Source organism: Gastrolobium bilobum, unplaced genomic scaffold (genome assembly GCF_033153095.1).
Source record: "Gastrolobium bilobum isolate Gb01-03AN ecotype WA unplaced genomic scaffold, APGP_CSIRO_Gbil_v1 utg6129, whole genome shotgun sequence".
Taxonomy (NCBI): Eukaryota; Viridiplantae; Streptophyta; class Magnoliopsida; order Fabales; family Fabaceae; genus Gastrolobium; species Gastrolobium bilobum.
Window position 1 is genome coordinate 305,024 of NW_026895895.1, and position 23,282 is coordinate 328,305.

The window sequence follows — 23,282 nt, forward strand, 5'->3', positions numbered from 1 at the left end:
AAGAAGCTACAACACCCAAGTTCGCTAGATTGAGAAGCGAACTTGTTACAATTTGACACGTAATTCAATGTCTATTTTTCTCTGACAGCTGCACATAGTTCGTTGTGTCTCTGAGAGAACTTCTACGCGGCTAACACATATCTTGCTTTTGCTCAGAGCATACTGACATTTTGACAATGTAGTTCGCTACTGGGAGTAGCGAACTTGTTATCCACCAGAAACGTGCCACGTCAGTAAACCAAGTTTGTTGGACATTGTAGCAAACTTACCCGCGTAACATATTGAGAAATAATATTGTTCGCATGATCACATTTTAGTCATTGTTCTGAAAATAAATCTATGCCTTTATATTTAAAGTTTAATGAAAAGTCGAGTTGTGTTGATGTGAACAAGGATATATAAGGTAGGGATGTATGAAATTGGTGTAGATGTTAGGTAATAACAACAATTGTTTCAGATGCTATGGATAAGGATAGAAAGTAATAATTAACTAGGCAATAAGACTTCTATTTAACAACTTTAATTTTGTCTTAATTCAAAATAAATGTGTACAAGGTATGCACACAAGCTTTGCTTCCAGAGGTCAACGTTACCTATTGTATTAAAACCACTAAAGGAGGAGGATACAAAATATTATGGTAATTAAAAATTATTCAAGTGGTGGGCCCGGTGAATACTCATTACATTGCACGATGCATTAGTGCCACCAGATTAATATTTCTATATAATAATTATTTTAAAAAAATGCCATGCATGGCATGTGAATATTATCAATATTATCATACCTAAAGTTCCTGTGCTTTGTCACGTAATTAATGACGTTATCGACTCTGACGCAATCTTTCAAGCGATTGGTTGGATTTCCGTAACAGTTGTTGGTCGGAGCTGGATATGAACGATCATCGTTTTAATTCGACGATGATTTCAGCGCGTGGGCAAGTAGAACCGACACTGGAGTAAAAATTAGTTCTGTATTTGTGTGTGTGGGAGTGGGACACCTCATAATTGTGACGCGTTAGTTCTTAGTTAATCATGTTTAACTATTCAAAATTCAACTCAAAAATTAATTCAAGAATTGTAATACCCAATTTATAAATTGCTGCCAGAATTTGGCTGGTACCAAGTGTTCATGAACTAATTCGTTGGAGGACCCACCTCAACCTCTCAGAACTCTGAAGAGACGAGACAAAACAACCTCTTTGTTCTTTCTTGTTCCGTTCTGTGTCTCGCTGGAGAGTGGAGAAGACAGAACAAGAAGCAAGTAACCACCAGCCGATCAGCATCATCATGTCGAAACAGACTTACAGTGTCTGCTTCTGCTGGCGACGGCGGTTCAAGCTGGCGTTGGCGGAGGCACCGCCGGAGATCAAGACCCTTTTCGACCAGTACTCCGAGAATGAGGTCATGACAGCTTCAAACCTGAGAAGGTTCTTGGTTGAGGTGCAGATGCAAGAGAAGGCAACTGAAGAGGAAGCACAAGCCATAATCGATGGCTACAAGCATTTTCATCGCAAGGGCGTGGGACTCAATCTTGAAACTTTCTTCAAGTACCTTTTCAGTGATAGTAACCCACCTCTCCTACCTTCTCTTGGGGTAAGAAAAGGATTCAGCTTTTTCATTTTCCTAATGAGATCCGGATTTGGCATTATTTACTTTCTAATTGGGGTATTCTCTTTGTTAGTGTGGATTTGGAATTTACCTGATTTGTTACCTCATTTTTTTGCCTTTACTTTCTACCTTTTCTTGTTTTTTGCATAATCGTATCTGAGTTTGAAGTTTTGTCCTTTCCTTACAATTTTTGGTGAATTATATCATATTAAGGTAAATCGCAACTGAATTTGTACTAATTCTGCTTCATATTGGTGCCAATTCTATACTTTTGCTACCAAAGAAAAAAAAAAGTATATACTTTCGGTCATTTATTGCATTTTGGCTGAGCAAATTGACTATTATGATTTGTAATTGTAGTTACATAGTGAGAAATAATACAGGATGAGGATTAGTTTTAAAAAATAAAATAAAATTAGAATGGGTTTATGCAGTTAAACCTTTCTCTTATATGTTCCTTCTTTTGAGAAGCACAGGGCATTGCAGGAAATATAAAGTCTTTTGCTTCCCATTTCATTATACGGCGACACCCTTTATTGTTGGATATATATACCATATGGCGTCACATTGTCTTCATGATATGCCGTTACTTTTTAGTTTTTATATTGCTTTTGGTTGTGTTTAATACACCAAGTCTGTAAAGAACCTTGAGGTCACCACCTCAAAAGCTAGCTCTTAACATGGTATCAGAGCCTCGTCGTCCCCTACTTTCTCTTGTGGAATTTCTTAGCACAGATAGGCTGGGCCTGTTGTATCATCCATTCTTCAAGCCCAATGGGCTCTTGTGCGAGGGGCGTGTTGAGATATATAGTCCCACATTGGTTGTATGTGCAACTAATGTGAAGTTTATAAGGCCTTGGACACTCCCACCCTTTGAGCTAGCTTTTGGGGTGGTGTATCCCAAGGTTCTTTACATGGTATCAGAGCCTCGCCGTCCCCCACTTTCTCTTGTGGTGTTTCTTAGCACAGGTAGGCTGGGCCTGTTGCATTGTCCACTCTTCAAGCCCAATGGGCTCTTGTGTGAGGGGGCGTGTTGAGATATATAGTCCCACATTGGTTGTATGTGCAACTAATGTGGAGTTTATAAGGTCTTGGACACTCCCACCCTTTGAGCTAGCTTTTGGGGTGGTGACCTCAAGGTTCTTTACATGGTATCAAGCCTCGGTGTACCGGGTTCGATACTCACCGCCTCCCACTTTCTTTCTAGTGGAATTTCTTTCTTCGCACAGGTAGGTGGGCCTGTGCATTGTCCACCCTTCAAGCCGATTGGGCTCTCATGTGAGGGGGCGTGTTGAGATATATAAAACCATTAATGTAGCTTCACCCGACAGCTTAAGCTTTTGGGTTGAATTGGTTCTTTACAAAGGCATTTTAGTTCAGGATCTTCTTTTCCAGTACCTTGATTCTGTAAAATTCAAGCCCCAAGGGACTACAAAAAGGATTTGGTTTTGAGCCAAAACTTTGATTAACATATTGGATTCCATCCAAACCTCCCACAACTCATCATTTCTTACATAGGTATTGGTATTATATTCTGTATAATTTTGTGTACTCTCTTATTCTGATAGTTGTATTTTGTGTAATTATTTCTTCTATTCCAGGTGCACCAAGATATGACTTTACCCTTGTCTCATTATTTCATATATACTGGTCATAATTCCTATCTAACTGGGAATCAGTTGAGTAGCGACTGCAGTGACGTCCCAATCATAAATGCACTGAGGAGAGGTGTAAGGGTGATTGAATTGGACATATGGCCTAATGCATCAAAGGATGATGTGGAGGTTCTTCACGGAAGGTAAGTTTATGGGTTGAATGATATTGACTATTCATGCTAGCTCCCTTGTCTCTTTTCTTTTTTCTCCCTGATTTTTCTTTAGTGATCATCAGGCAGAAGTCTAAGAAACAAATTTAACAGTTTCAAAAAATATTTATTTCAGTTATCTTTTTCTGCTCTGATTTGCTGTCTTGAGTGTAAGCATGAATTGCCTCGAGAACACAATTTTGCAAAGGAAAATGGTTATCCAACAATTGATGAAGATTTATCGTTCTATTTTCTTTGATAATGATGTTGCCAAGATCAGTTGAAGTAAAAAGGGTGACAAATTGTAGTGTTTTCTAAGCAATCTGGCATTACAGACAAAATAGGAACAAAAGTTTGAAATCTTTTTCAATTATAAATTAACAGTTGTTTACATATCTATTTTCTTTTAATGCAGGACATTGACTACTCCTGTAGAGCTCGTAAGGTGTTTGAGGTCTATTAAGGAACATGCCTTTGTCGCATCAGAATATCCACTTGTAATAACCCTAGAAGACCATCTTACTCGAAATCTTCAGGCTAAAGTGGCTGAGGTTAGTTACTTGGTGTTTTATCGGAAGTCAAAATGCTTGCATTCTTATAGTTGACAATTATGTCCAAATTTTTAGATGGTTACTCAAATATTTGGAGACATACTATTTTCTCCTAGCACAGAAGGCTTGAAGGAATTCCCTCCTCCTGAATCACTCAAAAAGAGGATAATTATATCAACCAAACCACCTAAGGAGTACCTTGAAGCAAAAGAAAAGGAAAAAGGGGATGATTCACAGCAGGGAAAGGCTTCAGGGGATGATTCACAGCAGGGAAAGGCTTCAGGCGATGATGAAGCTTGGGGGAAGGAAGTCCCAAGCCTGAAAGGTGGTACTATAGCTGATTACAAGGTCTGAGACTAAATAATCCTGTATATAAATTGCCACTGCATTTAATTTCGTAAGGGAGATTTGTTAATTGACTTTCTGGTTTGTCATCTTTAGGATGGCAATGTGGATGAAGAGGATCTTAATGATGAGGAAGATCATGATGAATCGGATAAGTCACACCATAATGAAGCTCCAGAATATAGACGCTTAATTGCCATTCATGCTGGGAAGCCTAAAGGTGGACTAGATACTTGGCTCAAAGTGGATCCTGATAAAGTGAGACGTCTAAGTTTAAGTGAGCAGCAGCTTGAAAAAGCTGCTTTAACTCATGGAAAAGAGCTTGTCAGGTATTATTAAATGTTTCTAGTAAGTCCCTTTAAGGAGAACTTATTTGTATGTGGTTGAACACCCTCAGAATGAATGAGCTTGACATCCTGTAACTCTTTATTTTCATGCAAATGTAGTACACCTTGGCTTTAAATATATTATGCTTGACTTAGATTTCCTGGCTCTCTTGATGGTCCACTGCATAAGTATGACTTATGAATGCTTACTAATGCTAATAGCTGTTTGACCTACCATCTTTTCTAACTGAGATTGTGATCAGATTAGAAAATCCTGAATGCATTAACAATAAGATGATATAGGAAGTATGTCGGATGGTTAATTCAATTTTTGGAGCAAACTCAAACCTTTTGTAGGCTGTTTCGCTTATAGAATTTTCTTCATTATTTTCCTGGTATAGCTGTTTCGCTCTCTCTCTGTGCGCAAATGGAAAGAGAAGATGTACTGAGGGTGTGTGTGTTTAAATAAATTTGTATTTCCTGATTGTTGGCCTACTATAGGTTCACTCAGCGGAATATACTGAGGGTGTATCCGAAAGGTACTCGCATTGACTCGTCAAATTATAACCCATTAATTGGTTGGATGCATGGAGCTCAGATGGTTGCATTTAACATGCAGGTTTCTATTTCTTCCTGTACCCCGGCTCCTCATTTTTTGTTATTCCTGATATAGTATTCTCTCTATTTAGGGATTTTTACTATTGTTTTGTATTTTAATTTTTGTTGGTTCAGTTCTTTCTTCTTCTTTTGGGGCGCTGGGGGAAGAGGAAATTGATAACCTTCAAGCTACTAACAGTCTAACAAAATACAATAAACATTTAAATTCAAGCAATGTGATGGTTGAAATATGGGGCAGACCTATTTTAGCATGATTTATAATTTATTGAATATCTTAATTGATGTGTGTTATTGTCTGCGACTTTCCCTTTAGTATGTGATGGATTGAAGTCTCACTTCTTTCAGTTATATTAGAGGCTGCTAATTGCTATTGCACATCTAATATCATGAAGTTTATTAATTGACTATAATATTGTTCGATATGTATCAGTTTTCTTTGTGATTGGTTTCATGGCAGGGGTATGGAAGATCACTTTGGTTGATGCATGGGATGTTCAGAGCCAACGGACGGTGTGGTTATGTTAAAAAACCAGATTTTCTATTAGAGACTGGTCCGAATAATGAGGTCTTCGATCCTAAAGCTAAGTTACCAGTGAAGACTACTTTGAAGGTAAGGGCTTTCCGTCGTTCAACTGCCTCACCCGAATGTCTCTAGCCTAATACTAACAAAGGTCCTACTTTTCTTATTCTTAGGTGACTGTATATATGGGAGAAGGATGGTATTATGATTTCAAGCATACTCACTTTGATCAATACTCACCTCCAGACTTCTACGCAAGAGTAAGTCAAGATGATCTACTAGATCAATTCTCACCTCCATACTCTTAATGGGGGGATCCTTATCATAGCAATATCTTTTCAATTCAAAAGGGTAGTTCCTTCCTTGCAATCTATTGCATATGATACCTTTCTTGCTGTTCATCTATCCTTCCTTTTGTTTTACAGCCAGTTCATGGCTCAGTTGTTTTGTGACTCAACATTTGAAATTGATTTGATAAACTTTTATGCAGGTGGGGATTGCTGGGGTCCCTAATGATACTGTGATGAGAAAAACTAAGGCAATAGAGGATAATTGGTTGCCTTCATGGAATGAGACATTCGAGTTCCCACTTACTGTTCCAGAATTGGCACTGCTTCGCATTGAAGTTCATGAATATGACATGTCTGAGAAGGATGACTTTGGTGGCCAAACATGCCTACCTGTCTGGGAGCTAAGAAGTGGCATTCGATCAATTCCGCTGCATAGCCAGAAGGGAGATAAATACAACTCTGTAAAACTTCTTATGCGCTTTGAATTTTATTGATTCCATGCATCCTCTCCTCTACATTATTATGTACAGCCATTAAGTTATGTTAGTAAGAGTTTGTATGTAGTAGCTAGATGATGTCGTGAATGATACCCATTGAATAATACTTCAAGAAATAAAATGTGTTGTTTGTGTGTGTTTTTCTTTTTCTTTTTTTCTCTTGAGGAGAGGTATTTGTGTTGTAAGACTTGTTAATATATACTTATATATGAACATAATGAAATGTGTTTTGGATGACAAAGTTTTTACATTAATTATTCAAATAGTTATATACATTTAATTAATCAAAATTAAAACTAAAGTTGATGGAAAAAAATTGATTGAGTTCTATCATATCTAGATAGTTAAAGTATTTTAATTTACATCCTATTTGGATGGTTTTTTTTTTTTACCAAAAAGAAGCTTTTTTTATAAATAAAAATGCATTGAAGTTTTAGTGATTGGATGTTTTTGGGACTTTCATGTCTGAGACTTATATCCTGCGTGTGATAGGTCAATTTTTTTCTCCAAAGTTAACATTCTATAAGTTTTGTAAGTAAAGTTTATAAAAGTAACATGTAAATAAGTGGGGCCAATTTCATATTTTTGGCTACCTTGTCGTAAAACTTTATTAGATCGCAGTCAAATATCACATTAGTTAATCACGCAAAAGAAAAATAAAATTTGGCTAACGACAAAAAAAAAATTGGTTTAAAGTTTCGAAAATTATTTTAGATAATTTTATTTAATGTTCATCAAAATACATATAAAAAAGTGTAAGTGGCTAGGAGTGTTAATGGGACGAGGCGGGTCGAGTTTGGTATAAAAAGGTTAAGCATGTAATTAAATGTGTCAGCCTGACTTAACTTGTTACCTGTTATGAATATAATTATCGGTATGTGGCTTAATTTATTTACAAAAAATAAAAGTCCGATTTAACCTATTAACTTGTTAAAAAAATAAGACAACAAAAATTTATTCAAACAGAATATACAATCAACAACACTAATAATTTCATAAAGATTCGTAAATTCAATATATATCCAAACAGCATAATATAGAATAAAATCATTCAAAAAATCTACTTAACCAATAAAATGGAGTGAAATGGGTTGAGAAGAGAGAGGAGATTATTATAAGTAGTATAAAAAATACAAAATAAAAATAAAAGTTAATATATTAGGTTAGCCGGAAAGGCTTTAATTTCAGACTTTTGAATTGGAGTCTGTGACATTTTTATTAAACGAACTTTTATACAAGTCCAAGTCTAGTTCTAACAACCAATTTTAGACCTGCAAGCTTAGGTCTTTACAAGCCCGGCCAAAGGCCCTGAAAGGCCTCTGGTTCATTTACCACCCCTATATGTGGCCTATGTTTTTTTTTTTCTCTTATTTTCATAGGGGTTATCCCATATACTTTTTGTGTGTATTTTGATGAATATTAGATAAAGTTATCTAATTTTAGAAACTTTAACCCAAAAAAAAATTCTCTCTAAATTCCGAGTTTAAAGAAGCCAATAAAAAACAGGAAAAGGAAACAATGCCACTCACCCCAAATGAATTGTATTGTAGAGCCTTTCTGAGCTGGGGTCACTGATGAGATGCTTATCTGTTAAAGGTAGACTTTTTATTACACGACAAACACATAAATAGCCTCGGCTTGGGTATTGCCTTGGTCTAGAAGCATTCATACCGAACATAAATAGACACAAAGGGTTGGCTCACCCTCACCGGCTATTAATTACATAAGAACACACTCATGAAAAAAAAAAAAGAAACACACTCATCATCACCATCACGGCCCGAACATATTTTACTTCACAAATTTGTTACCCAATTAGGCCTATGGCCCATTACCCTTATGTCCATCATGTTCAGAATTTGCAAGTTATTAATTTTGAGCCATTAAAGGCACCCTTCCCTATTTGGTTTGTGCAGAAAAAAAATCTGCTTGAATTACTTATTTCACGAAGAAGAGCAAATTGCCAAGAAGCAATAGGCATTAACCAATCCACTTCTTAAATTGGTTCCTTGCCTTTAGTCAAACTTGCGAGCCATCATAGATGTCACCTACGTCTTTCAAGTAATTGAAAATTTAACTAGACCGGTCTATTTTGATGTGGACCATGTTTAGAAATATGATAAAGAACAAAAAGGGTGTCTATTAGTATTGTGCCTGTGTGTGGCGGCCTCAATAGCTCAACTACTCAAACAAAGAGCAACCTAAAATGAAGGCGCACTTGCATGGTGTTTTCATGCTCTAAAAGCTAATCACTTGTGAAGGGCAAGTTGCTTGTCTCACCGTGACCAAATAAATAAGTTGACGGTGCCTAATTTAAAGCTAACATCAAGTACAATGCTTAAACTGTGTAGCCTAACACTTAAAGGACAAAAAGAGAAGTTGAAACAATTTTACAGTACTTGTACCCACATACGCCTGCATTAAGCATAAATGAAACTTTAACCTGTAATGCCATGTGCAAGGCATACAAAGATTGCAGATTGTAAATCCTAATATTAAATATTAAATTGCAAAAATTTATTATCAATTTTACTGACTGATAATGTTTCACTAAATTCTACACTACAGCCTAATGTTAGATGACATTCATAGTCTTTACACCCCAAGAGTACACCCATACAATTCATCAAAAAAGAATCAATAAGAATGAGTAAACATTTTCAAAAATTAATGATCAACTTTACTGGCTGTTAGTGTTTCACAAAATTCTACACTACAGCCTAATGTTAGATGACATTAGTCTTTACAACCCAAGAGTACACCCATATAGTTCATCGGAAAAGAATCAATAAGAATGAGTGAACATTTTCAATTTTGTTTCCCTATGCGGGATTTGAATATCAGTCAGATGCAATAGAGATTGAACTGCTGGAAATAGTGCCATGAGCATGACTACTCTCACAAAGAGCCAAAGCACGGTCCAAATTGGCCACGATGTCAGAAATTATTGGTCTGTTCTTCCCTTCAATATTTACACAATGCATGGCAGTGTAGGCCACAAGCTCCACCGCTTCTGTTTCATTCAACACTGGTGGTTCAACCCTCGGGTCCAAAATTTTCTCCAACTCTCCAGCCATAAATGCAGGCACTGCAAAGTCTACCACGCTCATAGGGGTGCCTCCATTTTCACCATCCTTGAATATAGCTCTCTTTCCCGTTAAGAGTTCAAGCAATACCACTCCAAGCCCATAGACATCACTCTTTGCTGTCACAACATTTAGACCATAATATTCAGGATCAATGTATCCAACTGTTCCAGCTGCCTTCAATGTTCGGTAATCATGGTCAGAGTCTGGACTCATCAATGACAATCCAAAATCAGATACTCTTGCCGTCCAAGTCGAGTCAATGAGAATGTTAGAAGACTTTATATCTCTGTGAATTATGGATGGAACTGCATAATTATGGAGATATTCAATTCCTCGCGAAGCATCCAGTGCAATTTTGATCCTCATTTTCCAAGAATTCAATACACTACTACTCTTCTCCACGTTGTTTTTGTCATGCAAATGATCATGTAAGGCCCCATTCTTCATGTACTCATACACCAAGAGTCTTTCATCTTTCTCTTCGCAGAACCCAACTAGCCTAACCAAGTGTTTGTGATGTAGACGTGACAAGAAGGCCAATTCTGACTCAAATGCACTCTCTTTCTCTAGAAACATCTTCACCTTAGTAGTACCAGCTTCCTCCCTTTTGATTGCAACCTCACGACCATCAGCAAGTTTGCCTCTGTACACAACACCATAGCTTCCAGCACCAATCTTGTTCTCAAGTGAGAAATTGTTGGTTGCTGCCACGAGCTCAGCAAGGGTGAACTCCTCTGCCATATCCGGATGTTTTGTTGATGAGGTTCCACTTCTTTGCCGCCTCATTATCCTTGAACCCTGACGCCTAATGGTGGATGATCTCGAAGGTGGGCTATTATTTGAAACAGACCCACCATTGACACTGCCACCTCTAGTGATTGTTGGTTGCACAGAATTGTGGATTTTCTTCTTCCCAAAACAAACCCCAGTCCACAAGCAATAAACTACTGTGCAAATACCAGCAACACCTCCCATGGATCCAACAATGACAAATGCCAATAAGCCCCTTGTCAAAGTCTTTGATCGAGAAGATGGTGGTGGTGCCGGCACCGATGGTGGTATCAGCAGCGGTGCTGGCGGTGACATTTGAGGCCAACAAGGCTGTGGCTTGCAAATGTTGTCATAGCCAGAACACAAAGTTTGAGATTGAGGATATATGCCACACTCACTGCAAGAAGATTGAACACAAGGCCCTGGAAGAATAGGAGGCAAGGGAAGCTCAAAACCTGAACCAGAATGAGAACTATTAGACCAACCAGGTCCCCAACACATAACTGAAAAATTGTTTGTTGTCAATCCGCAAGTAAAATTCGACCCAGAAACAATGATCTCAAAAGAAACACCTTCTGTAACATTAACCGAGAACAATCCTCTGCCACCCCAGCAAACGACAGAACCATTGGATCTTCTAATAGCACAGCTATGCTCAGCTCCGAGTGCTAACCCAGAATACTCCAAAGCCCCTCCTTGCGGAACATCGATTTGCCCAGAACTATTACTTCCTCTGCAAACCAAAAACCCAGTTGAATTTAATCCACAAACATGTGAATCACCAGCTACAAGACTCACCATAGAATTGTTTCCAAACGCATTCTCTATCCTTCTTGCAACGGACTCAATTCCCCAACACCGAACCCTTGAACTGTTCCTCAGAATTCCGCAAGAGAAGCCAGACCCAGATGAAATAGACGCAAAATGATCAGACCCAGAAGGCAATTCAAACGCGCCATTGACTCTCCAACACGACACCGTTCCGGCGCCGACGACCGTGGCACAAACTTGGGTATCCCCGACAGAGAGATTCTCGAATAGAACAGTGTCATTGTTGTAAAGCCTTTTCCTTTCGAAGCCAACTTCGGAAGAGACGGTGTCCCAACAGAGCAAACTGTAGTTGCCGGACCTGAGGCCGCAGAAGTAGCTCCTCCCGCCAGAGATCGACGAGAAAGACACGTTCGGTGTGGCGGAGATGACCTGGCCGCGACGGTAGCACTCAATGCGCCGAGTCGATTCCTCTGCCACGATGCCGCAGACGGTGGCGGAGGCGTCATTGATGGCGAGGGAGGTGCCGGAGCCGAGAGCATGAAATGATGGTACTGAACATAGGATAAACACCGCGGCGGAGAGAATGAAGGTGACGGCGGAGGAGCGTGGTTTTTTCTTCATTTATCTAAAAGGAAGGGTTTTGACGTCGGGGTTGATGGGTTGCGGTCGTTTCTGCTTCATTGGCAGAAATGGCCAGAGAGAGAGAGAGAAAGAGACAGAGAGAGAGAGAGAGAGAGAGAGAGAGAGAGAGTTAAAGGGTTTCAAGTTTGAAGGGTACAAATGGAACTTTTCAGGGGATTGTTGTGGAATATGCATTCTGTTGTGACATCAGATACTGCTTTCAACACTTTGAACTTCGAAGCAGCTTTTCTATTTGGCTTTTTTTTTTTAGGCTGCGTTCTTCTTTTCTTATTTTAATCGAAACCCTTTCATAAGAAAATAATTCGAATTGAGGGATTTTTTTTTAAACATATCCTAATTACCTTCTTGAGTTAAATAGGTTATCCGGATGTCTTTATAAGTTTAGATTCTTGAACTGACTATAAAACTAATCTGAAATGTAAGGTATATGAGAATCTAATCGAATCTTCTTTCTTTTCACTATTCAATTTTTATATATCAATTGAACTAGTATTATTTCGTTAATTCAAATTGAGTTATACGAGAGAGAAAAATATGTAATTAATGCAAATTTAAAAATCACTATCTAATTAATCCAATGAATTGCAGGTAAAAAAATGAATATAAATATTTATGCGTGAATTAATTTTTAAATTTGCATTCACTATTTTATTTTATTTTATTTTTCAAAGTATCCTTCAATCGAAGGTAGAAAATTAATTTCAGACGAGAGATCATGTTAAGTGAATAAATCTCTCTCAACAATATTTTTTCATACACATGATTAGATATTGAACTCTCTGTCAACATGCTTAAGGAACTCAATTATTTACCAACTGTACTAGATAAATAATTCACAACAAACGTTAATTTCTTTAAGCCTGTTTAAATTTTATTCATTTGCGCTTTTTAATATATTGGAAAATTCTTGAGTAAGAATTATGTTATTATACTTTTTGTGAAACAAATAGGAAACATGTCACAATTTCTGAAAAAAAAAATTAAAAAAAGAATCGCTTCTATGAAACAAACATCACTTAAAAATATAAAAAAATAAAAATACAATTTATACAAAAGCATTACACGTGTAAAGTTCCTATGATCTCAAATTAAATAGTTGTGTCCATTCTAAATAGCAAAGGAGAAATATTCTCTAAGCTTGAGCGTCCTTCCATAAGTTATACAAAAAATAAAATATCGTTATCTCCAATAAAAATTCTAATTAGCATGTGCTTGTAAAAATTACTACGAACTCGGGTTAAGTTGTTGTGTGATTATATCTATTCAAAATAACATGAAAATTACTGAGGGACGTATGCCTCTTAATGCACGAGCGTCTTTCAATAAATTTTACAAAAAGATAAAACAATTTACCTCAAAACTAAAAAATAACATGAGCATGTTTGTTATCACATCATTTGCATGTATCGGAATTTCTAGGATACTGCTGCAACGGACCAATTAAAGTCGGAAAGAAAATGTGCTAGTTGTATGGAAAAAAGAGGGGGGGAAATTAATCTATGTGTTAGTTTTTGAGAAAAAATCTCACATACAATAGGTGCACTGAAAATGTATTCAGCATGTAGGTGCTTTAGACATCAAGTACTAATTAGGTTGTTAACTTTAAAATTGTTTTATTAATAAAGTTGAAATTACAATAAAACATGGTGACTCTTTTTCAAAATTATGAATATTGTTACACTGTTATTTCTGGTGCATGGCACTAATGAAGTTGCCAAATGGAGAAATTTGATTTATAAAAGAACAGCCCAAACAGACCTTTGTAACATGAGATAGTTGACACCGACCACGGCGTGTAGCACGTGCTCTCTAGACCCATTGGAATTGGAATTTGGAAGCACACGTAACGTAAGTGTTGACCAAAGAAACAAATGCTGTTGTGAATTAAAGTTTAAAAGCTAAATATGAGGGATCTAGATCTTCTCATGTGAATTTTCAGATGATCATGTCATGTGGAGAATCATAACTATATAAAGGTGGATCAATGGTAAAAAAAGAGAAGAGAGAAAAAATGATAAAATAAGTAGTTACGAAATCATAACCGTTGATTTATCTTTATATGATTGTGATCTTCTCACGTGACCATATCATATTTTTTTGTGCAGATCGATTTCCAAATCAGTCAGATTCGATATCAATTTGTACAAGCGAGGCTAAATAAATTAATATAAGTTATACCGTTTTGAACTGTTACAGATTTAGAATTTACATTGTTGGTATCCGATTCCGTAAACAGTTTAATTTTGATAATAAATTTTTTAGAAAGACGGTGATCTTTGAAATTCAAATCTAAGATGCACGCGCAGAATCAGATAATCAAATTAAATAACATGAATTGTTGGATATTTGGCTGCAAAAGAATAAAAGCGAGAAAAAGACAGAAAATGAAAGATAGGGTACTTTGCAATTTGCTAGCCATTGGGAATTTGGTTTCAGGAATTGGATTTCTCTTTCTTTCTTTTTTTTTTCTTTTTTTTTTTATACATTCAGGGACTTATAGCCCCTATTTTTAATTTAACTGTTCGATGTCATTATTAGCGGAGCACATTGAGATCAAATGAGGTTTTGAAACTGGTTAGTTTTCAAAAATAATACAGATTTTCTTTAAAAAATATTATGGTACAGCTTTAGAATTGGCTGACTTTTTTTGCACGAGCTAAAATTATTTTTTGGATTTGTCATTGGATGTCTGAGAGTATCTACATATTTTTCTATAAATTAATTCACAATTTGTATATAAGTTTTATTATTAATTCGTAAATCAAAATTAGAAGAGTAAGTAAATTAATATATTATGTACTTAATATATTTATAATCTTAGTTATCTATATTATATCTAATAATCAAAAAATTGTCATGTTCTAAAGATCGTTTCAGGTGTGCAATAGAATAGTAAAGAGAATATGTATATAAGTATTCACTTAATTATACTTTTAATTATATATGAATTCAAGTGATTATAAATTATGGACTCTCTTTATAAAAACAAGAATAATTAAAATAATAGATTAATAGAATAAAAATATTAATAAAAAATAGGTCAAAATATTAAATTGAGGTACCAATTCTATGATAAATTTATCCTCCATTTTTGTGTCTTTTATTGGCCTTAGTATTTTCGGCAATTGTAATGGCTTATTTATTTCTTCATGCTAAAAAGAAAAATATTTTTTAGATATAGAAAATGGAGACAAAGTTCATATGTATGTTTTTTTAATCAGCTTGAGGATAATGGTACGAAGAACGTACTTTGTAAGAGATACATACTTGTATAAATGACATGTTCATCGTAAAGGGAATGTGTAATGAACGAGGGTAGATTATGTACATAATCCGATGTTTAAGAATTCAGTCTATTTTACATGCATTTGTGGTGCCTTAAATAGGTGGCGATGGATATGATAAATCCTGAATATTGTTGGATCATATCGTGACTCAGGTGCAAAATAATCAAAAAACTGAATCAAACCATGAATCGAGCTGAATCGCTCTTAAAATAACCAGTTCATAAACCGAACCGATTTTTAAAGAACCAGTTCATGAACCGAACCGATTTTTAGAACCAGTTTAAAAATCAAACCATTTTGAACTGAACCGAACCGAACCATTTCTGAACCGAACCGAATTGATTTTTATAACTTTATTTTTTAAAATTTTTTTTTTTTTTCAAAATAAGGTCGACCCGAATCGATTTCGAACCGAACCGAACCATTTCCAACTGAACCGAACCACTTCCGAACCGAATCAGTTTTGAACTGAACCGAACCGAACCATTTAAACCAATTAAATTTGATTTTTTAAAAATTTCGGTTTGATTCGACCGATGCATATCCTACTCGTGATAACATGTGTTTGGTGATGAGGTGAGGATTTTAAGAGATTCGACGTTGCACATTTAATGTTAGTTAAGGGTTAGATTGTTGTTTACTCTTATATTGATTAATTAAGTACGGGGATAAGTGGGCCCAAGTTATGATCAAACATGTATTTGAGTGAGAAAACAAATAATTTAGGAACTCGAAACATAACATTTTCAATGCTTCTTATGTTTACTCATGCTTGCCATTATTTGTTTCATTTTTTAAAGAAAGAGACTGCTTAACATAAAATTCGTATTGTTGGTTTTTATCTTGTAATAATTTGTCACATGTTCAGTCCTGGGTAAATGGACTGCGTTATTACTTTAGATTTGATATACCTTATGGTCGTTCGAGGCGGCTAAAGATAGTAGCTTAATGATTTTGATTGGTTATTCTTCATGCTTATAGTGGGACAGAGAAAAGAAGGTTGAAACGAGAAAAACAACACTAAGTTTATTCATACACACCATGTGAACGTACACAAGAGTCTATATATTAAATCTCTTAGTTGGCTCACATTGTTACACTTCACTTAATTATTTACAAACTCGTAATTAGTTGCTAATAGATTATCTAACAAAATTATTATTATGGACCTAACATAAAGGCTCATATTCTATAAGGTCAAAAAAAGGCAAAAGAAGAAAATTAAGGAAAGATTCCTTAATTAATACTAATTCTAGTGTAACAACAATGAATCAAGTATTGGATCCCCCAAATCGTACTAAACTCCATAAGTAAAAGGTAAAACATACATGTATAACATTTACACTCTCTTCATTAGTTGTCATTGTGCCGCTACTTTACTGTGCAAGAACAATTTCTAACCCCTTTCACAAATAATCACGTACGTTGTAACATCTCGTGTATACTCGGCTTGTTAACATGTCATCGTATTAAGCCACGTTTAATTTAAATATGCGGAATATCTTTTCTTTTCAATTATGACGTCATTATCATTACCAAGTTGAATTACTTAATTCATTTCCAAAACATTGTATGTATGTAAATTGCAAATAGACATCTAACTGGAATACCTCAATATATAAGTTAACAGTGAGTATCTAAAAATCACGGGACTACAACACGTAGCCCGGACAATATCCCGATACATTATTACAACTCGCATCTAAACTAAGACAAAGTCAAACAATGTGGCAAGGACAATCCCCATGCTCACCAAATATGGCAACAAAGCCCAACATAGTCTCAACAACAACAACAATAATCATAACAAGCTAATAACATAAAGCAACAGGCATAATCCAGCATTCAGACATATCATCATATAAACAGCAATATCAGCTAAGCTCTGGCTTCCTGCCGCTAGAGGTCTCAACCCCCGCATTACCTGAACCTGAAATAAGCGCCACAAACGTGGGGTGAGATCTCTAAACAGAAATCTCAGGAAGACAAGGGGTCCTCAAGGATCTTCCACTCCAAGCTCACTTACATGTGCAATATAAGTTCTAAAAGCAATAATTCAATATCAATTCCAAAACCAGTGCAATGCAGCAGATAATCATGTCATGTGTGTTATAACTATTCTACTAATCAGAGAAGTGCAGGAATACGTCTATTACGCACACAGTACACGCCCATGCTGTACCCGCCCACATGACCACCTCATGGCCTCCTGTCTAGGCGAAACACCACATACATATCATAAGCAATTGCACTTAACAGCTCCATAGCATTTCAAATAAGCAGTACATGAAAACACATCATGCATATAACTATCCCCCCATGGGACATGGTGGAACAAACAATGGCTAAACCGAGAACACGAAAGCTTACCTTTCAAGCTAGCTATCCAAACCAAGAATCCAACCAAGCTCAAAGTCCACACACAGCACAATCACAATCTGTTTGGATCAGCAATCATATCAATAATCATACTCAACAAGTATACGATATATAGACAACGCATTTCCTTTACGTTTCATGTCTTAAGACTTCTCACAAAGCCACAAGCTCTTAATCACTAAGATTCTGACTTAGTTTAATTATACAAAAGTCCAACTTCATCAATCTAGGATCCACAAACCCAAAACAGCTTTCTGTATGAACAGTGCAGCTACTGTTCCTCAAAAACCCAGAATATCCGGATATATGTCGGGGGCATATCCGGATATCCATATCCATATCTGGATATGCATATTCGGATATCACAGAGCCCATATCCGGATATCAATATCTGGATATCATTATCTGGATATTTCGCGACAGAATGCAGTTTCTGCATTTCGCGAGATATCACTTCCAAGGTTCCATTTTCAACACCTCTAAACGTTAAAGCATGCATTTTTACTCTCTTTTAAGTTCATATTCAAGTTGGTTACTTGCTTAACTCATTAAACATGCAAAGACTCCACTTTTACTCAATAAAACTCATGATCAAAGGTTGTACAACTTACCCAAGGCTCAAAACAGAGCAAAGGATGCTCTTGGAGCTCACCAACAGCTCCTCAAGTCTGACTCCACAAGGTGCACGTAAATGGCACTCAAGCAAGGGTTATTTTTCCTCAAAGATCACACCTTGAAGCTCAAAATGGCAAGAACAAAGCTCTACTCTCCCAAACTCAGAATAACAGCCCTTAAACCTCTCAACTCAGAAACTAAACTCAGAAATGGAACACCTTTAACTCACTAAAGGCTCAAGCACACACAAATATGAAGCTTTTGCGAAGGATTCAAGAGGAAATGTCACTTCTTAAAGTTTCAAAGTAGAGGGAGAAGGGAGGTAAGGTGGCTGACCACAAGCACCAGAAATTTATCACCTATGAGGCTCAACAAAAGACCTAGGATCATGTGCCACCTCTATATATAGGTGTGCTCATTTTATTCACACAGTATTAACAACAATAGCTACGCTTAGCGTATTAATCCCAAACTTAGGAATCTGAACCTACTCATTTTTCTAAGATTTATCGTATTTTTATTTTATTTTTTGCAGCACCTTTCCGGTACGCACATTTCCATAGCCAGTATCAGTTCTGGCACCAGTTCTCATTATTTTAACTTGAAACTTGTTTTACAAGTCCTACATATTATTTTAGTGTCATATACACACTTATTATAATTTTCTGGGATACTTCATCAGTACGCATTTATACCGAGTAGCAGAATCGGTATCTGCACTTTTCGTCCGAAAAGCGACTTTCAGCATTATTAATTACTTACCATAATTAATTAAGCCTTCTCATAATTATTAGGGTAAATTATGAAATTATTTTCTAATTTCTCAAAATTAATTAATTAACTTCCTTAATTAACGGTGCGGGTTCTTACATACGTGTCCAAAGTGATTGCTTCCTCTCACTTGTGGATCTCTTGCTTGTGCTCGTATCATGGGATGATAAGTGGTGGTTCACATTCCGATACTCAAATTAATATATGTAAAAGGTGTAGTAATGCAAAAGAAGGAAGAACCATAAATGAGGACATGAACCTTTTTTTTTGAATTTTTTTTTTTTTAGGACATGAACCTTATATATATATATATAGGAAAAAATATTTTTACAGCCACTTTAGATAAGGTTATCTACAGCTATCCTCAAAACTACGTCGTTTTGATTAATGAAGGGTGTTTCTGTAATTTTAGGTGAATTAATGAAGGGTGTTTCAGTAAAATACATATAATAAAAAATAAATAAAATTACATAAACACCCTTCATTAATTCATCTAAAATTACAGAAACACCCTTCATTAATCAAAACGACGTAGTTTTGGGGTAGCTGTAGATAACCTTATCTAAAGTGGCTGCAGAAATGTTTACCCCATATATATATATATATATATATATATATATATATATATATGGATGTGCAAAATAACCAAAAAATTGAATCGAACCATGAACCGAACCGAACTGCCCCTTAAAATAACTGGTTTTTAAAAATCAGTTCATGAACCGAACTAATTTTTAAAGAACTAGTTCATGAACCAAACCGATTTTTAGAACCGGTTTAAGAACCGAACCATTTCCGAACCGAACCGAACCATTTTCAAACCGAACCAAATTATTTTTTATAACTTTATTTTTTAATTTTTTAATTTTTTTTTCAAAAGAGAGTCGACCCGAACCGATTCTGAACCGAACCGAACCACTTCCAAATCGAACCACTTTTGAACCGAATCGAACCACTTTCGAACCGAACCGAACCACTTTCGAACCAAACCATTTAAACCAATTCGGTTCGGTTTTTCAAAAAATCTGGTTCGGTTCGACCCATGCACATCCCTATATATATATATATATTTATAAACAATGGGGAATGATTCATTTATAAACTTTTTTTACAAATTACACTAATTATGACCGGTGATACACTTTTGATTGATGTATGACCGGTCATATTTAGTGTAGTTTGTAAATAAAATTTATAAATATAAGATTCCTCGTAAACAATTGTGGAGAATATTTTAGAGTGGATATACAGAGATAGTGGTTATATAAGTGAAGATCGTTGGAGCAATTAATAGTGAATGTAAATAAACATTAATATGTTATCAAAAAAATAAAAATAAATAAACATTAATATTAATGACGTCTCAGTTGAGAGAAATACAAGATATGCAGTGGAAGTAACAAAAAAATAAATTCACAAACGTTTTTCATTCAAATCTCTCTTCTTTATTCCCATCTACTCTTTGAGTTAGATTAAAAGCTTTCCCAGGGATAGCAACTAGTTATAAATAAATAAATATTTTCAATCCATTTGAAGATGAATTATCTTTTCCAAATATCAAAACTGAACGGGTGTGTTTTTATTTCTTTAGATTAACTAAGGAATTAAGGACTCCCAAACTGTTAAAAACTAATTCAAAATTATCCTTATCAAAACAAAACAAAACAAAAAATGGAAATTCCCATCTTCCTAGATGACACTTTATGTAAAATACTATGTTTCATTGTTTTGTATTTACGATTTGAAAATGATCACAATTTTAGTTAATAAATTTTATTTGATAGTCTATCCTTCCAATTCAAAAAAGAACAGTGTATAATTTATTTATGCACACAAATAAAACCATTATCTCCACCTTTAATATATAAAAATTTAAGAGCATTGCTTGCACCTAAACTGAAGTCAAAAAATTGGGATAATAAAAATCATAAATTTAATGATTGTAAACTAAAAATAAATTTAAGAGCTTGTTTGTATCACAAAATAACAAGGTAGAAAACATATTTAGACAAAAATTCTCATTGGTGGAAATGTGGAATACTTTTTTATTTATTTATTTATTATTATTATTATTATTATTATTATTATTATTATTATCCCCCTCCTTTTTTTCAAGCCTCCTAGGAATAGAGTCTCTCCTAAACCTTATCAAGGTATAGTAAAAAAAAAAAAATGTTTATTATATTATAGGAAATAAATTATTTCTTATGCACATATAAAAGTATATGAGACCCATGTGAAGAGAAGAGAGACAAAGAAAAAATATGAGTCTCATACACTTTTATGTATATATGAGATAAAATTATGGAAAAAATATTTCTCCATTCACCGGAGATAAAATTATCTCCAGTGAGCTCAAAACGACGTCGTTTTGTGGTTATAAGATTAAAAAATTAATAAGTTAAAGACTAATATAATTCTGTAATATATTAAAATTATAAAAACATCTTGGTTTCCGTCCCGAAACGACGTCGTTTTGAGCTCACTGGAGATAACTTATTTCCATTGACCGGAGAGATCCTTTATCCTAAAATTATATCATATAATATAAGAAAAAAAATTATACACCTTCACTTAAATCATACATGACTTACCGACAAAAATAATACATGATTACTGGCGGCATGAATCCAGTGATTTTAAATGGTAGTAACTCTCAGGCGGGTCCAGGAAAAAGCCCGTGGCGGGGGACACCACCAATGGGCTAAGCTACACTAACCTTAGCCCATTACTAACCAATGTGGGACTCATCACACTTGAATATCTCAACAATCTCTCCCTCAAGTGTGAAATCCACCATTGGTATGCTCCCCCTCAACCGAGTACTCCTGGCCCAAGTACTCAACCGGCCTCCTAGCCAATCACCAGGCTAGCTCGAGCCCAACTCGGCTCTGATACCAATGTCAGGCGGGTCCAAGGGGAAGCCCGTGGCGAGTGGCCACCAATGGGCTAAGGTTGCACCAACCGTAACAAGTGGATCCGACACCATGTCTCAACCCAATCCAAGGAGAAGCCCGTGGATTGAGACATGAGTTGGGAGACCACATGTCTCAACCCAAAACCTTAAGGCATTAGGTTCATGGGTCCCTTCCACTTATATACTCTTCACTTAGTTCATTACCAACCAATGTATGACTCATCACACTTGAATATCTCAGTAACTTGTTCAACAATTAATAATTTATTAAGCTATTTTTCAGAGGGGAAAAACAAATAAACTTGGGATGAAAGGGATGGGAGACCATTTTCTTATTTTCTAGAAACTAATTCAGAATTGAACTCACCGACCTTCGTACAATAGATGCCTATTATATACATAAAAATTCTTGTTGCAATCACCTCGTAATTGCCAAGTGGAAAGAAAAGAGACGTGGCAATGGAACATAGGCAATTTTTAATTTTTATTTTAAAATGTTTGAAGCTAGTCTTAAAAGGATTGTTGAAAACCCTTTCTTCTAATCGAATTATATTGGGTTTTTCTTCTCTCTCTCGTTCTTTTTTTTTTTTTTTGTAATGACAAGAATATCTTTAGATTATTTTTTTGCATAAATCAAGAGGTCAAAATCAAGTTCTTCAAAGAAAAGGACGTCCAGGGTGGGTGGATATCAAGATTGTAAGATGGTGCAATGAAAGGATCTTAATCATGGCACAAAGCGTCTTCAAAAGAATGAGAGGGAAGAGGAATCCGCGTCGAAAGGCAGGCAAGCAGCTAACTAGCTACCTAGAAATCCGTTCATTCATTCCGGAGGTCCGGAACCTAAACTCTCAATCTTCCCAGCATCGGGGACAGAGATCCTAACTAGGGCTATTCTTTGTGGACTAGTCTTTTGCTTTTCTCCTTCTCTAGTTGTGGGGCTTAAGGAGGAAAGATGTCACCGGGCAGGGGAACGAAATCCAGTAGTTTGGCTGTTGTGCGTACGAAACTTGCCAACATAAATCCTATCCGAATAAAAAAAAGAGTCTACTGTATTTGGAATAATTAATTTTTTTTAAGTACTAATTTGAAATCTAAATCCGAATAATTAAGAAATTGAGCATACGTACATCCATAACTATTATGATTTTAATGTTTCTATAATAAATATAGATAAGTTATCTATAAAGAATATAGATAAATGAAAAAAATATTTCTACAGTCACTTTAGATAAGTTTATCTACAGCTACCCTTTTTCACTAAGTATGACCAGTCATACTTAGAACCCGTTTGTTTGGGATTTTCAAAAAAGTAACTTTTATTTCTTCCTTATTTTAGAAGTGTTTTTAATAAAAGTTAAAGCTATTTATATTTTTATAAAAATATTTAGTTTTTGAAAAAAAAAAATTGACTTTTGACTTCTGCTTTTCTTAGAAGTTAAAATTTTTAGCTTCTGAAAAAAGTAGATTTTTGACTTTTTTGT

The 23,282-nt window shown here is 35.5% G+C and overlaps 2 protein-coding genes across 6 annotated transcripts; one reads left to right on the forward strand and one right to left on the reverse strand.

The window, feature by feature from the left end:
• The first annotated feature begins 1,028 nt into the window (after nucleotides 1–1,028).
• Nucleotides 1,029–6,787, forward strand: LOC133296649 (phosphoinositide phospholipase C 2-like). Of its 5 annotated transcripts, none has more exons than XM_061495681.1 (9): nucleotides 1,032–1,593; nucleotides 3,210–3,406; nucleotides 3,828–3,963; nucleotides 4,039–4,272; nucleotides 4,405–4,637; nucleotides 5,136–5,253; nucleotides 5,710–5,862; nucleotides 5,946–6,032; nucleotides 6,263–6,787. In XM_061495681.1, the coding sequence occupies exons 1-9, from the start codon at nucleotides 1,288–1,290 to the stop codon at nucleotides 6,554–6,556; spliced, it is 1,758 nt and encodes a 585-aa protein (XP_061351665.1). In that variant the 5' UTR covers nucleotides 1,032–1,287; the 3' UTR covers nucleotides 6,557–6,787. The 5 variants fall into 5 exon arrangements, with proteins under 5 accessions (XP_061351667.1, XP_061351665.1, XP_061351666.1 ...); XM_061495682.1 differs by having other exon boundaries at nucleotides 4,039–4,257; XM_061495680.1 differs by having other exon boundaries at nucleotides 1,035–1,576; nucleotides 3,196–3,406; nucleotides 4,039–4,311.
• A 2,612-nt stretch (nucleotides 6,788–9,399) lies between these two features.
• Nucleotides 9,400–11,811, reverse strand: LOC133296716 (putative serine/threonine-protein kinase-like protein CCR3). Its single transcript, XM_061495768.1, has one exon. It carries the CDS (start codon nucleotides 11,809–11,811, stop codon nucleotides 9,400–9,402), a length of 2,412 nt encoding a protein of 803 aa, XP_061351752.1.
• Nucleotides 11,812–23,282: the final 11,471 nt, after the last annotated feature.

Coding starts and splice junctions, on each gene's coding strand:
- LOC133296716 (XM_061495768.1), bottom strand. CDS start 11,811: ATGAAGAAAAAACCACGCTCCTCCGCCGTCACCTTCATTCTCTCCGCC.
- LOC133296649 (XM_061495679.1), top strand. CDS start 1,288: ATGTCGAAACAGACTTACAGTGTCTGCTTCTGCTGGCGACGGCGGTTC. Junction 3,407..3,827: donor GTGGAGGTTCTTCACGGAAG/GTAAGTTTATGG, acceptor CTTTTAATGCAG/GACATTGACTACTCCTGTAG. Junction 3,964..4,038: donor TTCAGGCTAAAGTGGCTGAG/GTTAGTTACTTG, acceptor CCAAATTTTTAG/ATGGTTACTCAAATATTTGG.